We start from the raw sequence: 16,961 nt of genomic DNA, 5'->3' as shown, positions 1-16,961 counted from the left end.
TCGGGAGGGACTTGAGCCCGATAACCAGCTCCTAAATACGCCACTGTACATCAACCGTTCCCATACTATCGAATACAGCAATGAAAGAAATTTTGAGTAGAGGCAATTTTAAAAGCCATCAATATCAATATTCGAGACGAGACAGAGACTTTCGAGACTGACCTAAGTGTAGTCTCGGTCTCGTCTCGATTTATAGATGTATGTCTCGGTCTTGGTCTCATCTCGGTATATGAAAGTCCGTTTCGGTCTTGGTACCATCCCTAGAAAGTGGGGACGAAGAAACGGAAGGCAAGCCAAATTTGAAGGCGCGAGGACTTATAACCTACAAACTATATCCGCTAGTTCCTCAATTTGATAATTGGCCATTTTGACCTACCACTTAAAACAGTCTCGATGTGGTTGAATAATATGCTGAATGAACACAACTGACAGACAGTGTTGCAAATGGAACATAACTGTTGACATCCTGCGGATATTGAACATACGAATTCAATGACATACAAGGTCTAATGCTCTTGTTCCTTACAGCATGATACCAGAGCTTTATTTGCGGAGGGGGCAACTGCCCCCCCTGAGTTTTAAAAATACATATACTTTCATCACTTGTCTATTAATATACGAGTGAAAAACGTAAAACATTTATGCCACTGGGGGTTCTTCCACCCTAAAGTAAAAAATGAAGTGATGCAGCTGCATGATAGAACATATAGGGCGTGACAGACCAAGGTGACCAGACGTCCCGTTTTAGCCGGAACTGTCCCTTTTTTCCACCGTTGTCCCGTTTTATGATTCTCAAACGGGACATGCGTCCCGTTTTTAAGCAAAAATGACCCAGGTGTCAAGTAATTATTATTCAAAATATAAATGGTCAATGCAATTCTACGCTCTTCCGCACCAACACTCATTGAGAAAGTTCAGCCGTGTCTGGAACTTCCAAATATTCAAATGGGAATCGAGTGTTCTGTGCTTCAAGTGGAAATTGAGTTGAAATTCTGGGTGTTCAGGTATGTGTGTTATCATTCTTACTTGTATATTTTGTAAATTGAAAAGACTGCTGAGTCCCAAAATGCAATGTGGAAGTCAGATATATCCCCCCCCTGTGGCCGATTCGTATGCGTCCCGTGTTTGAAAGTAAAAGTTCTGATCACCTTGTGTCAAACAGACAGACAGCACAACTGCACCACTTTACCTTGAAATACTCTTGAGTACGTTTATGTTCATATGCACAGCTGTTCCATGTTGTGACAACATTGAAATGCAAAAGGTGTGTCACTTATAGGAGTTGGATCAGTCATTTCTCTATGCTTTATGACAGCTGCATTCAATATGATCAACATGGCGAGCGAAGAGGCCAACTATTGTCTCGATTTTCATGTGTTGCTAGTGCACTCGTAATGTTATGCTTTTTTAAACTTCCTTTTTTGCGGAGGAGTACCGATACCACTACAAATAGTTTCATGGCCTACTGTTGGCTTCAAACTAGTGACCTCCTAAGAATCGAAGTCAGAATCTCTTGATTAGAAGGTGACGCGTGATATTCATCAGTAATGGCCAATATGAATGCATCCGTAAAGAACGAGTTTTCAATTTTTTTGCAATTTCTAGTTGTCCTGGTTGTCTAGCGTATTCGCATTCACTCAATTCTTTTCACGTCTCTTGAATCATCCACCTCCTTTAGCGTAAGAGGCAATACTGTGGAAAGTTAATTTGTTTAAAACAAATCTGAAAGGATAAATTACCAACTCTTCTTGAGATATCTACTTCCGTAACACAACTTTTCACTTTGTATTACATAACCAGTATTGTTGCTTTTGTGTGTCATCACCCCATACGTTGTCAAAAATTTGTTGTTCACGAAGGAGGAGGAAGGGGAAAGTCATGGTAATTCAGTGGTAGTGAGTACCTATAAAGTAAGGGGTCCCACTTTAGATCCACAACCAAGTGAGGTTGTGACGAAGAACATTTTATCAATTGTTCTTTTGTCGTTTTTTTTTTTTTTTTCTTTCTTTTTGCGGAGAATACTCCCATTTTCTCGCAAATCCTCATTGCACCAATTGTTCCAAAATCATTAAGTCTTCTTTAGCACACAGGTCATGCTTGTGGGTCATGAACCAGCAGTATTATTTTAAGTCTGTCCCTGTTGTAGTTATGCAACCACGCACACTAAAAAAAAAAAGCCTTCTTCATCTTGCTTCTGTTCAAAATATGGATGGTCTGTCAACGACTTTTTGTTATTTGCTGGGATGTTGTTCATCTGTCAAGAATTGGACCCGTCTTTCCTAACGGAATATCCAGTACTGCCCATTTCCTAACGGAATATCCAGTACTACCCATTTCCTGTGAGGTACGTCCGTGCGCTGCAACTAAAAAATTCTGGATCGTGCATTTTTGGATAGAATAGATTATAAGTCTAAGACAATAACATGCCGCCTCAGCTCAATGGCTAATAGTTTTGGAGATATTCTCCCAAAAGTTCATTTTTCCACGATTTTGAACAGCCCTAGCTCTGAAACTATGGAGTTGTGATCTCAGGTTCATATGAACGTTTTTCCTTATTTTGATGTGAGAAATCACCTTTTCAGTTTGTGTAAAGGTTGTTGTAGCGAGCTACAATTTTTATCATGTAACTGTAGAGCAGCTACCTTTTTAAAAGTAGCTTTCCGATCACTACTCATACTAAAATAACGTTAGCAAATGGTGAATATACTGTATACTTGCCTTCTACGTGTGCCTCTCGGGTCTACTCTAGGCGTTCTTGCTTTTCTTGAGTTAACGAGCGATAGAAAGAAATTTATAACCTTTTTCAGTTGGTTTTCTGTATGCTCAGAAAACTGTTAAAGTTAAGGATATGATTTAGAGTACTCGGGTCATAACCAAAGAAGGGACATGAAAACCATGGCCCTACTCACCTGAACCGATGAAAACTACTAAATACTTCTTAAATCAATTAATTCTTTACGATAGCTATGCAAAACCGTTATGGAGTTGGAAATAGTGGTGTCAACCGTCTCGGCTCGAGCCCTGAGCCACTGGCGCAGCTTGAAAACTCGAGTCGGGTCGATTGAATGAGCCATTGGCTCGGTTCGACTCGGCTCAGGTGAGCCACTGGCTAGACCCGGGTCGGTTGAGATGAGCTACCGGCTCGGTTCAGCTCGGGTCAGGTAAGCCTTTGGCACGAGCCGGCTCAGTTGGAATGAACACCGGTTCGAGCCGGCAGGGTTGGATGAGCTGTTGGCTCGGCTCACTTCTCAGTTCGGCTCGGTGATGACCGAGCCGGGAGCCGAGCTGCTGTAGCCGTTGACACTACTACTTGGAAAAACACCGATTTGAAAGCAGTAGAGAAAACACCATCTCCACTCGCAAAATACTCATGAGAGATTTGTTCGGGGTATTATGATGCCCAATGCATTCTTGTGAGATAGACTCTAGCAAACAGTGATACTATTGAAAGCTATTAAGACGTTTAAGTGAAAAAATTAGAGATCGTCGTGAAACCCTATCTAAAATGGTTCTAATACACCAAGATAACATTCAGTCAATGGCTGTAACCAGCTCCGTAACTTAGATTTTTCTGGGGGGGGGGGCATTAATACGCGTGTTAGGGCCCCATAGATTTTTCTAATTCTTGGTCCCCCTCTTTCCATCTTTCTCTTACTCTTTATGGACCCCCAGAGCCTGTGGGCCCTCCCGCACGGCAAGGTCTGCAGTTCCATTAGTTGCGCCCATGAGTCCATTTCGTACATAACAAATTAATTAAGGAGACAATATTGACAAATCTCAAAGCCATACTAATACATATTATTTCTAGGACACCTAATAGTAGACGTTTTTTACTGAAATGGGTCACTCATTTTTCTTTTATTTACATTTTGTGTGTTGTTTTGTTTATATAATGTAGTGAACTTGTTTGATGCTTCATTTGTAATTTCATGTTTGTATCGTATATGGAGTAAAAAAAAAAAATTTAAAATGAGCCTCCATCGAACGGCGGGAACTCCCCTGGAAGGACCAGTTGCCCGACGCTCCCCAGAAGTTACGGCCCTGGGTATAACAACAAACTGGAAGGAAATAAAATGTCTCACCAAATTTTGTACTCTAAAACCTTTTCTCTATTTCCTACTTAATAATAATAATAATAATAATAATAATAATAATAATAATAATAATAATAATAATATGAACTGCGTTCTGGTAGTAATGAAGGAGGTATTAAGGCTAATAGTGATCTCCTGGACATTAGAACTCCGGATTTATTTTGAGGTTTACGAAAATCATGGGGATCGATGCAAGAAGTAATTTGCACTAAGGAAGAACCACACTGGGATATAGGGTAAAGGTACCGAATATGGAATACTTTTTGTTTATTCTTTATTTCTCAGAAACGTGTATTCCAGAATAAAAATATTATACATCATAATACTTGTGGTACCTTTGTAAAACAAAATACAGTTATGAAAGTTTGTTCCACATTATTGATTTTTTACAATATTACGAAATTGAAAGAAACTCAATTTCCCATATTAGGCACACCCCGCTCCTAATATGGAATACAACCTGTTCTTAAAATGGAATACTAGAACAAAATATGCGAGTCTGCCTACAATGCGACATTTGGATAATTCGAGCATGGGCAATGCATTCGAGCAATTTATTTGCTGATTTAAGAAATACATTTATTTATTAGGTCAAGGAAAGGAGCAAAGGTAGTGTTCGAGCCTCTAACACCGAGATCACATCGGCCCTTAAGATAAGTCTAGGAATTGGAAAGACCTCGGGAAAAGAAACATCCCAGCATACACCTGAAAGGACTGAGGAAAACCAGAAAAAACTTCACTCAGGATGGGTGGTCTGAGCAGGGATCGTGCCCATGATCGAATTGTCCAAATGTTGCGTTGTAGGTATTATAGCCTATATATCATATTTGGTAGGCCTATAAGACAAGTACACAAAAAGTTACATAACATTCTTAAGATAATTAAAATATAAACCAGCAGAAATACCAGAATTTTACGTAGTACAAAGATAATTATCGAACTTGACTTGACATATTCATTATTAGGTCTATGTTTGTAAATTGGTGTAATAGGCTATAATATCAACTTATTTTAACTTTTGGAGTAGTTATAATATCTTTTAACTTGGAATAAGCATGTTTACTAGTTACAACCAATAATAATAAAAAAAAAAAAGAACGAAACATTCGGGGAATCAAACTACGTGTGACAAATAAAGTAAAAAAAAAACTATATAAAAGAAAAAGTTCAAACATACTGGATTAGGGTGTCTTAAGGCGTCTAAATTTTGATTCCAGTTTTACTTAGCAGAACAATGGCCACAAAAATATTTTTCTCCACCTTTCACGGGAGACATATTGTGGGATTATCTTTTACAAACTGGGCATTTTAACCAATCTCCCTCCCCTGCACTGAGCAACTACAATTTACCGCAATGTCCGCTTTCCTCATCATCGTCAACATCATCAGTAGGATCACTTAAACTGTCACTACTTTTGTTCAAGTTTCTCACTGACTCTTCGGATTAACTATCTAATTTGTAGTAGTGTGAAGTCCTTTTCTTTGGCTGTTTCGATTGGATTTTGTTGGGTGGGGCTTAGAAAGCTAAACATCTTTTTAATTACTTGCAATGATGAAGTAAAGGACCGTTGTGATGAAGTAGAGGCAGTTTTTAAATCGTTTTTGTGCGGAGTACTCGTAAGTACTTTTGCCCACCTGGCTTTCGACTACGTGTGCTGCGATGCTGTGGCCGTAGTTGTGGTGGCGGACTCACTACTTCAATCGGTACTGTCGTGCTATTCTCTTCACTTAGCACTGTAGACGACACGGCAGTTGGGACATTTAAACCAATAATTAATCTGTGAAAGTTTTATTCGAATTGGTTCATGAGTTCAGGAGTTTTCGCGAGATAGATAGACACACACAAACATATACCCATATACAGGGTGGCCATAAAGTCTGAGCAAAAACGGAATTCTAGTAATTTGTTTTTATTTTTCCAGATTGAATGATGACTGACTAAAGAAGAACGAGTCGAGTTGGTACTCAGTGGACGAAAAGGATGATTGTATCGCAAAATTGCGCAAGAATTTAACCTTCGACACCCTCATTGTCAACCTATTTGTTTTACTGCCGTCGGGAAATTAATCACCAAGATTAAAAAAACAGGCAGTATGTTGGACAAATCCCGTTCCGTGCTAGGACCTTTCTTCTTTGATGAACATATAACTAGTGAGACTTATCTAAACATGATGAGAGACAAACTGATGCCTCAGATTGAGCGTTTGAGTTAGGGACTTCCAGACTGATTTCAGCAGGATGGAGCTCCTGCCGATTTTGCTGCAACTGTTAGAGATTGGTTGAATGACAATTTCCCTCACTGGATTGGGAGAAGGGGTCATGTGAAGTGGTCCCCTCGTTCGCCAGACCTTTCTCCACTTGTTTTCTTTTTCTGGGATATGCTGAAAGAGAAAGTTTATTCGATGAAGATTAGAAATTTAAATCACCTGACAGAACGCATTACCAGTCGGTGTGCTGAAATTGACGGCAATTCAGACCTATTCCATCAAGTTCACATTAATCTTGCAAAGCACATCAAATTATGCATTGAACAGCACGGAAATAATGTAGAAAATATTATTCATTAACATTAAATTGACTAAATTGTGCTTTTCCCCCATGTATCCAGACTTTATGGACACCCTGTAGACAGACAACACAAATGCCAAACGTTTCAACTAGGAGACTTCCCTGATGCTCGGTCTAAAATAATTTCAGGTCTATTATAACTTACAATTCAGTTATTCTTCATCACTTCTAGTTCACACACGTATGAACCTATTTAGGAATATTTCATATTAGGATCCTGCTGGTATTCCATATTAGGAAAATCGCCATTTTGGATAGTTATCTTCCTACACACCCTCACGTGATTCTTTGTGTACTGAATCTTTATGTCCTTATGTTACACTATATATGTAATCTAAATATCACAAACTCAACAATAATATATGCCTCTTTGCGTATATTCAGGGCCTGCAAATGTTCGTCCGAAAAACTCAAGTTCTTCAAAAAACTATTCTGCAACGAAAGGAAATGTTATGTTATTGTTCGGCAGCAAACCACTCATGCGCAGATTGAGGGTGTCACTGTGTACATGTTTACTTAAGATCTATTCGGTGTCAGCACATAGCAGACAAAATAGACTGGTATTTCATATTAGGAACGTATTCCATATATGGCGCACCCACCCTATAGAAAAGGTTTACACCTGTACACCTTCTTATTTTTGGATAAATTAGAAAGTTGTCCATCACATTCGTGTAATACATATGCTATAAACGTGTAAGGCAAAAATAAATGAAAAATTACAAAACGGAAAAAGTAAGAGCATCGAGTGGGATTCGAACCAGGTTCAAAAGTACTAAATCCGCACAGAAAGCAAGAACTTAACACGCATGGCTATTGAAACAACTCTAAAGTTTCATTCCTATTTCATGAATAGAGAACAAATTTCTTAACAACTCCCTTTTTTTGTACGAATATTGTGGTCGAAAAGCGTGTGTGCTTTACTTACAGCCAAGTTTTCTGCATTCACCAAGTACCATGATGTTCTAAATGTATCATTGCATTGAGTTATAAAAAGAGAACTTATTTCAACGTATTTCAAACAGCAAACTGTGAGCTGTGTTGGGAAGTGTCTTTTTTTTTTCTTTTTTTTTACTTCCCCTACCATTACGTCGACTGCGCTGTTGCCAAACCTACAATTTTAAGGAACTTATAAAACTTTGAGCATGCAGTTATATTTTGGAGAAGTGTACAAGACAATTTTGTAGAAACATGACAACTTCATTTTACAGTGTTCGTACATATGGCATGGAAAGACGTACGTCTTCCAGCGCCTTAAAATTATAATGCTTAAGGTTTGGTCAAAACTCTTGGAAATGTTGAAACAATGGAATATTTTGACCTCTAGTATGTTCTCCAAAATTGTGAGGGGCATAATTAATTAGGTTAAATTTATCCGTATTTTAGACGATATCAATCATAAATATAACTCCGTTTCTCTTCCAGCCGTGGACTTTGATATGTCTTATATTTATGCCTACACTAGAAACGCCATTTCAGGCACATAGCCAGGGGCTATGGACCCCCCTTCGAAACCAAAAAATGGAAAAATTAAGGAAGGATTAAACAAAAAGAAACGAGAAAAAGAAGAATCAGCGTTAAAAATAAATAAGCTACAGCAAGCGTTTGATTACTTTTTCTTATGAGCAGCTTTGTGTGGATATAAGTTAACGGGGGTATAAGTTAAAAATGGATATTGTTATAACGGGGTTATTTCATGTCACAGACCCCTTCTTCCCCTATTACTGAATCCTGGTCACTTTAAATGTTGTTTTTGGATGAAATTCACAAGCATTGCACAAAACAACGAAAAGGTCCATCACCGTTTAAATGCGAATACGTTCAATATTTCAAACAAGTATGGAGCATAATTGATCAAAAAATTGGCAACTATGCATTTAGATCAGAGATCTTCTATGCTCTACCACCCTTATATAATAATAATAATAATAATAATAATAATAATAATAATAATAATAATAAACTGAAAATGGGCCACAATACGCTGCTGGTTGGTAGAAAATGCACATTTATCAAGTATTGTTAAGTACCAGGTAAATTGAGATAGTCTAATCTATAGCTCAGTCAGACTACCAATTCAGCGATCTGTGTTCAGTCCGTAGTGTGCTTCTCACGAAAGCCGTTAAGTTCCAGAGTTTGGCTCAGCCTCGGAATATGAGTACCGGGAATAACCATAGGGCCAAATCAATCAAATAATAAGTTATGGAGGTGTACGGCGAAGATATCAGAAACACTTAGATATTAAGTTCCAATGGGAAGAAAAATTAAAACTATGAAAAACGGAAAACTGGAAAGTGAATTAAAACTGAAAAGGAAAAGAAACAAACAAGACGAGAAGCAGACTCCATGCAATTAGACATAAGTACAAGAACTGCGAAAGAAAATTAAGAAAAAATTGTGTGTGTGTGTCTGTCAGTTAGTTAGTTTTATAAAGAAATGAGCACATTCCGTAGAATTAGACATTGATAATAATGTAGTGCAAAAACGGGGGGTGGGAGAGGGGAGGCGGGAAGAGAGAGGCAAAGATAGCATTTAAGTTCTGGTGTTGTTACTCTATTAAGTACTTTGCATCAGTCGAGTTGTTAATATGTAGCTGAACATTCAGTTGTAATTCAATGTAATCAAGAAACAAGACTAGATCCTGCGTGTACCGAATCCTTGTGCAGGCCCCAAACCTGATCATGAAAGAGAACTGTGACCATTCAGCAATCTCTCGAAGGCACTCTGCTGATCTTTTTACCCCTTTCTCCCCCTCCCACAAGAAAAAATAGCTCGGTAGTGACCTCACAACTGACTCTGCCCCACACTATGAATGAAGTAAGTGATAAGCCCTCTGAACCCTTTCCTGCAGCTCCTTGTAAACTTGGAGCATGAATCCTGTTGTTTTGGACACTGAACGCTTTCTCAGTGAACTTAAACTACGTATACTGGTATAGTCCATGTGGAAATAGAATTTAAAAAACAATAGAAATTGGAACAGAAATATTAAGGCATATAAGCACTTGTAGAATCTGGTCAAAAAATTTGTCCCAAATATGTACGAAAAATACCAGTAGTTAGAAATGATGTATGCAGGTCTAGTAGTGTTGCAAAACTCTAATGTTGGTTGAACTTAAAACACTATTATTGTCCTTTGTTTCTTGCAGAGTGAAGATTGAGTGGGAAAAGAAAAAATGATCGTGTTGGCCCTACAAAAGTGCGGACACCCTTCGACACCAGAAACTGAATGTTATACAGAATTCGTTTATCGCACAATACAGCGATATACTGGAACGTCGTCTGTCGAGGATAAGCCTCGCAATGAAGAACTAGGACTTGCATCCCTATCGCAGAAGGACAGGTCAGGAGTTAAATTAGTGCTTGAAGAGAATGCGACTTGACAGATCAAAGTTGCTCCTTCAGCAATACGCGGATAACAAGTATCGACAAATTTTGTTCACATATGAGAAACTTGTTCACCAACTAGAAAAATTTTCTCAAGTCCAGCGACGCCATTAACCCTGTATCACTGGTGATGTAGCTGGATGTGTCGTACTTGGGTCCCACTGGCATCTATTTTTTGCTAAAAAAGATGTGAAAACGGAGCCAAAGTGTACCAAAAAGACTTCTCGACAAAGTGGTGAAACCCCTTGGCACCAATATGTTCAAAAATAAACCTTAAGTGTTCCAGTAGGATTCTGCACCATCTCTCAAGGCGAGGACGACGTATGAGTGGTTCAGTCGCAACAAAATTGCAAGAATGGGCCTCGTCTAATCCAGACTTAAGTATTCTTGACTAAAAGATCTAGTCCTATTTGAAGGAAAAAGTGTGCTCTCAACCTCTCGTGACGGTGGACCGCTTGAAGTCTGCTATAGTGAATGCATGACATAGACATGAATGTGGTGCGTGCTGCCATTGGTGATTGGCTGCGTCATGTACGAGCTGCCTCCAGGCAGACTTATTTTCAGTAACTGCTAAACTCATTAAACTCATTTTGAGTAACTACTTACCCTTGTATGTATCACATTAGACATTTCTTTCTATACTTCGTGTCATTTTTATGGCCTGGTAACCTTGAGACAGAACTTTTGACCAGACTGTGTATATTTGTTGCTTTGAACTAAACCTTAAAGTTTAAAAATAAGCTGGAAAGATATAACATAGAGAGGTATGATCGTCTGTTAGTCAGGGAAACTAAAACTAAACTATCTGTAGAAGGCCTGAGTAGTAACACGCATTTTCTGCTCTATATTGTTATTTTTCCTTGATCTCGTTCTTATCAGCACTATACACTTACATATTGAAGTTATTCGTTTCCTGTCTGTTCATGATTTTATAATTTAAAACGTGGCAGTAAATAGAACATTGACATCTGCCACTTGCGAAGATCAGCGTAGTCACACAATGTGTAATGAGTAGGGCTTGCAAGTTAAAGACTTAAAAATTGCCTAAGAAGGGCCTGTAGAAAGACCTGAAAGTTGGAGATCTTGTCTTATCAGTCCAGTCGTTGAAGAATGTCTTATCTTTTGAATTTTCTTTACTAACGAAAAGATGTTTAAAAGGTGGTGGTGATTCAAGTTTATGGCCAGTAAATTTATTGTCGAAGGGTGAAGTGCAAAAAAAAAGAAGTTAAGACCTAATAAAAAGCTTTTAAAAAAAGACCAATGAACAAAGAAACTCCGAAAAAGGCGAAAAAGGACAAATAAAATCCACCATTTTCTGGCCTACAATGACCCAATGTACATATATTATGTTAGGCCTCGTCTTCAGGCACTCGTAAAAAAGAGGATTTTTCCTCATCTTCCGGGCCCTATTAATGAGTCTTGTATATATCGTTGGAGATTTCTTTTTAATCCTATGTAGCAGTAAATGCACGAAGTCCGGCAGGAATTCTAAATATGTGCCTTATCCATATACCCTCCACAGATCATTCAGATGTATTCCCTTGGATTTGTTTCACCAAGACTTAAAGCCGTGTTGTAATATGGCCTTAACGTGAAAGTGGTTGCGATATTTTGAAATATAGATGTAGTAATGGATCTATTTGTGTTACAAACTTTACTATAATCTTATATGTGACAGTAAACCATACTAATATCTACGGTTTTCATTTTTTATTTTCTTTATAGGTAGGACATTCTTGATCTACTAAAGTACCTCGTACTTACAATAAAGTAAAACCATAGTTGGAAGTTTCGGTTTATTTTGAAGAATCCAGCAAAACTAGGAAGAGAAGTATACGCGAGGGGGAAGTATGCACGAGCAAGGTGAAATTGGAAGAGTTAAATCGTTAGAGACGCATACTATACATGCAACGAAAGTCCAGAATTAGCAATAGGGACAAATGGAAGTATTTCACGGTAATGAGATACAGACGATCGTGCAACGATAGGTGAATCACTTCATTTTCTGTTACGCTCGTTCATTTTTTTGATAGTGGTAAATCAAAAAGTGTGAAGTACTCAGAGCAGTGCTCCAGTGGTGTGAAAGAATACGTACGCCGAAGTTAAATTTGAACAGCTTCGAACAAGAAATTACAAGAGCCATGATTCATTGTAATATATAATGGTAAATGAGCAAATGCAGATTCAGGTTTATAATAAGAATGATTGGCTTGCCTTCTTTCCTACCTCAAAATTGAAGAGACACTACCACTTACAACAAGGTACAAGATTCATTAATAGCATATCGAATATTTTGACAGAGTTTAACGTTTTTGGACATTGTAGAAAAACATACTCGCTTTGACCCATCAGGAAATTTAACGACTATTTCAGAGAATTTTCTAATTGCTTCCACCACTGGCGTAGTCCGTATATGAAGCCACATTAAACGCCGAAAAAAAGATTGGCAACCTCACTGAATGTAGAAGTTGGGAGTATGAAAATTTGATCAGTATTCGGATATTTTTTGTTATATATATATATATATATATATATATATATATATATATATATATATATATATATATATATATATATATATATACAAACGAGACCTTTTTCGCCATAATAAATTGCCTCAAAATGAGGGAGAACTGGCTGGGGAAGGTTAGATACAAATCCAAAAGGTTTCACAATGGATTATATGTTAGCGATGACACAGTTTGTCGACGATGAAAGAAATATTATAAGTTATCTGATTATACAAGTGGTTTCTACATTTGCAATTTTACAGTTTCTCGTTTTATAACATGTACAGTCTGTTCTTTTAAGGCTAAGGTTTTTCAGAAGGATAGATGGCTTTCCTTTTAAGACTACATTTAGTATGCTGTTTCTACAGGAGAATTTTATACGTTTGTAATTTTACAATTAATTTTCTTTTTGTATATAGCTTCATGTACAATATATATGTTACAGATAATGTAAAAATTTAACGTTAACATGTGAGTTCGTGTTGCAAGTGCTCTGTATTTGTGGGTGCGTGTTAGAAACATCGCAGGAGAAATGTCAAAAGTGAGTTAAACAGCGAGAAGTGTATGATGATGGGTGTTTTACAGCCTCACGCAAATAAACATTTTTTGCAAGGACCACTTGAAAATCTCCAGGAATGACCCACAAATGGCAACATTAGATTTCAAATGGAGTAAATTATTATGAGGCACATTCTGTTATGACAATTTCATATTGTCTAGATCAGTAAACAGCTGAAGTTACAGGTAATTGTTGATGTGAACTCGTCTTTGTATTCAAAATTTGCACGTTCACCTCTGGTGCTTGGGGTCCCAAGTTCGATCCCAGCCCCCGCCAAGTGAACTTTGTGGTGGACAAAGCGTGTGTGGGTTTTTTTTCGGGGTTCTCCTGTTTCCTCCCACTTTCTTCATTCCACCATTTCATTCATTATTCATCATCACCGTCTTCTTTAGCCTAACCAGCATAACAGTGGGACGTAAAAATCAAAAATTCCATTTCAAAATTTGCAGTTTTCTAAAACAGAAATCATCAAATACCAGGACGAAGCCCTAGCGCCTAGACTTCTGTGTATGTTGTTACTGAGGTGAGTCACCGAAATATAACTCAGCGCGCCTATCCAAGTTTTTGGTGCATTCAGCGGCTTGTATTAATATACCGATTCTCTACTGAAACCAATGCTTCATCAAATGCAAAAGTACGCATCCCGCAGTAAAAATGCACTAAATTCTAACTTAAGTGCAAGGCTTCAAAAGTGCAGTTTCGACAATTTTGAATTAAGTATGTTTTCAATTATTGTGCTATGTACATAATTTTGCATTGTTAAAACAAGGAATAGTAACAGTTCAGAATCAATGATTTCTACTGTCATTCTGCTCACTGTGATCTTTGCAATGGGCGTGGGACTATTCATTGCACTCATAGCTCCCGTTTGAACTATTTCTCTTTCTTTTCCAGCTACATCTATCTTATTTCCTGTTACATTCATACGTGACTTTGGAACAGAATTTTACCGTCAGCAGGAACAGTATAACACGAAGGATGTTTAACTTTAGTCAGTTGTTGATCGGTTGACGGTTGATCTTTATTTGTAACAAATAGATGGTCTGAGAAATATTGCACTGCTTCTGACGTCATTTCTTCTTCTTTTTTTTTTCACCCTTATTTTGAACACTTGGTGGATTCAGCGTTATAGAGACAAGCAAGGAGTCGCACACAACCTTTCCAGCAGGTGATAGCAGTCCAGGATAACATCAGGATAAACTATGGGCCAACCATATTTGGCATAGGAAAAGTCTTCCCGATATCCTAGTGTTCACACAGCAGAAGATTAAATAAGTGGCAACCCCATATGTGCCGTTTTCAAGGTCAAGCTCTTAAGGGTTAATGACGAAACCCTAAAAGTATTCATCGTGGACTGCAATCAAATGGAAGGGTGACAGAGGGAGGCTTAGAAAGAGGGTGGCAAAGTGGGCATTGTTCGCACTTTCATTTTGCACCACGAAAACGCGCTGTGTAACAATATTTTTTTTTCTAGCTGAAAAAAGCATTCCTGTAATTCCTTAGCCCCTCCCCTATCGGCCAAATCCAAGTCTCTCTCAAATCAAGACTCACTTGAAAAGGCTCCATGTGGTGGACAAACACCGTTTATGTGGGTTTCGTCGGGATTTTCGTGTTTGCTCTCATTTTCTTTATTCCGTTATTTCATTCACTTCTCATACCGATCTTCTTTAGCCTATACGACATAGTCGTAAAACGTAAAACTGAGAGATTTTGAAAGGTCTTCATTCTTCTGTACATAGATAATATAAGAACGTAACCGACGAGATAAACGCATCCCAGCAGTGCTGTGAACAACGGAAACAACTCTTCCGTCGCTGTGTAGCTGCCCAGAGGCTACTTTGAAGTGAATAATTTTATTGATTGAAAGAAATTGAGTCACTACGTTTCTGCCAAACCTTGTATACAGTGTAGAAATAATTTTCTACATGTTATATTACAAGGTAACCAGAAAGGTTTTGTCGTTCGTCGTCATGAATAGACAGGCATACAGCGCATGGTACTTAACGTTAGGGCTCGAAGTAATCTTCATCAGCATCCAGCAACCTTTGGCAAACGTTCCTGCGCAATGCCCTGGTGATAAGTAAAGAGTTTTGGATGCAAATAAGTCCGTGAATGGTGCCCACAGGTCTGCATCATTGTTGAAGAATGACCCACGGAGGTAGTTTTCCAGGGAATGGAAAGTGATAATTTGATGCTGCTAGATCTTTCAAGTGTGTTGAATGGCAGTCTCCCTGCCAAAACACTTAAATGGTATCCCTGGTCGTCCTTGCCATGTGAAGTCTCGCGTTGCATACATCCTTGCAATTAACAACGCTGGCTGTTCCTGGTCCAATACATGTTGCAACTTGCGCAGAGTATAGATATTAAAACATGTTACTCTTGGGTTCTGTGCATGACTAGGAATTAGTGGTTTGCATAAAAGTTTAGCCTTGGGAAGCTTCAGAATACATTTTCAACTATTATAAGTTACTGAAATTAGCAGAATAAGGTTTTTCTACGTTATAAGTTTTATTGTATTACACTTAACATGGAGTTTGAAATACATCAAGATATTGTTAAAATAAGTGTACGAAAAAAGTTTGAAAATAGTTGTGAAGATACATGAAGCACCAAATTACATGTTAAGTACTAATTAAATGCATAATATTATGCCAAAATTTATTCCATGGTTTTCTATACTTTTAAATAATATAGTTACTTTGTTTTACAATGTGTATAGCTTGCCTCTGAAGAATAATGTGTTTTGAGTAAGACTAACTTAATTCCCTTCAAAGATGGTGGCAGGTAAGCGAGATACAATATTACTATTTTCGTGAAACCAAATATATTTCTTACCATAACACTGTGTCGTGGTTTATGGAGAGGTATGTCTTACATCCGAAAGTTAAATATCTTAGTTGAATTCAATTTTCGTAAATAAACAGACAGAACCTGCAAGTACGAAGAAAATGGCTAAGTAGAATGTTTTGTAAACAAAGTTTTATTGTATTACAATAGTATAAAACTAAATATTTTGCAGTTTAGAAATACTAATATGTTATATAATGTACTTCGTTGTTTATATTGCGTATTTTTAGTATTGTTTCTGATCATTTAATGAAAAGTCGAAATATTCTTAAAGCCTTATCAGTGTATTTTAATTCTTAAGCAAATAACATCGACATTTCTGCCTTAAAGTGCATAGTTTTGGTAATATATATATATGATGTATGTTAATTGTAAATTAATAATGTATACATTGGTCATGGCAGTTGCAGTTCTTTGGTCTTGTTGAAGGCGAGCTCGAACTTTTGTTAGTTTACGGAGTGGATTTCCCGGGATACTTGGAGCAGCTGTCTTAATTGCTTCAGCTCTCCTGGGCATCTCGGTCAGTCCTCTCTTAAATTCAACGTCGCACATTTGGAGGTAAGATGATGAGCATTTTGTTCCAGCTGCTGTTAAACACTTTCTTCTCAGGTATGTTATATAATAAAACAAAATAAGGATATCTTTTTTTTTTCGATTTTATTTTGCCGTTAGGTAAAGTTTAGAAATTACAGGATCCTCGAACCTTTGTGTATTCTGTTTGATTTATTATTAATTTTCTAAAGACATAATGTAAAACAACAGTTACATATATATATATATATATATATATATATATATATATATATATAAAGCGTACTGAGTTTAATGTAAGTGCATAACATGTATGTGATTTCTCAATGTTCTCTCACTTTCTTCCACTTCATCATTTTACCGTATTTTACAGTTGTCTACGAGTGAAACGTCGCAACCATAAAACAAATAAAAATATATTACATTTCCTCTCATCCCACTTCCAAAAAAAGATTTTAGTTTTTAATA

The 16,961-nt window shown here is 37.4% G+C and overlaps 1 protein-coding gene across 2 annotated transcripts in view; it reads left to right on the top strand.

Annotated features, from left to right (window-relative positions):
* The window catches only part of LOC145661609 (protein no-on-transient A-like), a 188,528-nt gene extending 175,243 nt beyond the window's left edge, over positions 1-13,285 (top strand). The window contains exon 12 of one of the 2 annotated variants that reach the window (XM_081726934.1): positions 11,772-13,285. In XM_081726934.1, coding sequence (XP_081583060.1) covers positions 11,772-11,786 — 15 coding nt within the window. In that variant the 3' untranslated portion in view covers positions 11,787-13,285. Of the gene's footprint in view, positions 1-9,808; positions 9,836-11,771 lie in introns of those variants that run through there. The other variant, XM_081726937.1, reaches the window with a different exon arrangement.
* The last annotated feature ends 3,676 nt before the right edge of the window (positions 13,286-16,961 follow it).

The sequence above is a fragment of the Thermobia domestica genome, chromosome 1, assembly GCF_964235325.1.
Source record: "Thermobia domestica chromosome 1, izTheDome1.hap1.1, whole genome shotgun sequence".
NCBI lineage: Eukaryota > Metazoa > Arthropoda > Insecta > Zygentoma > Lepismatidae > Thermobia > Thermobia domestica.
Note: the sequence above shows the minus strand (reverse complement) of the source record. Positions and strands in the feature narration are given on the sequence as shown.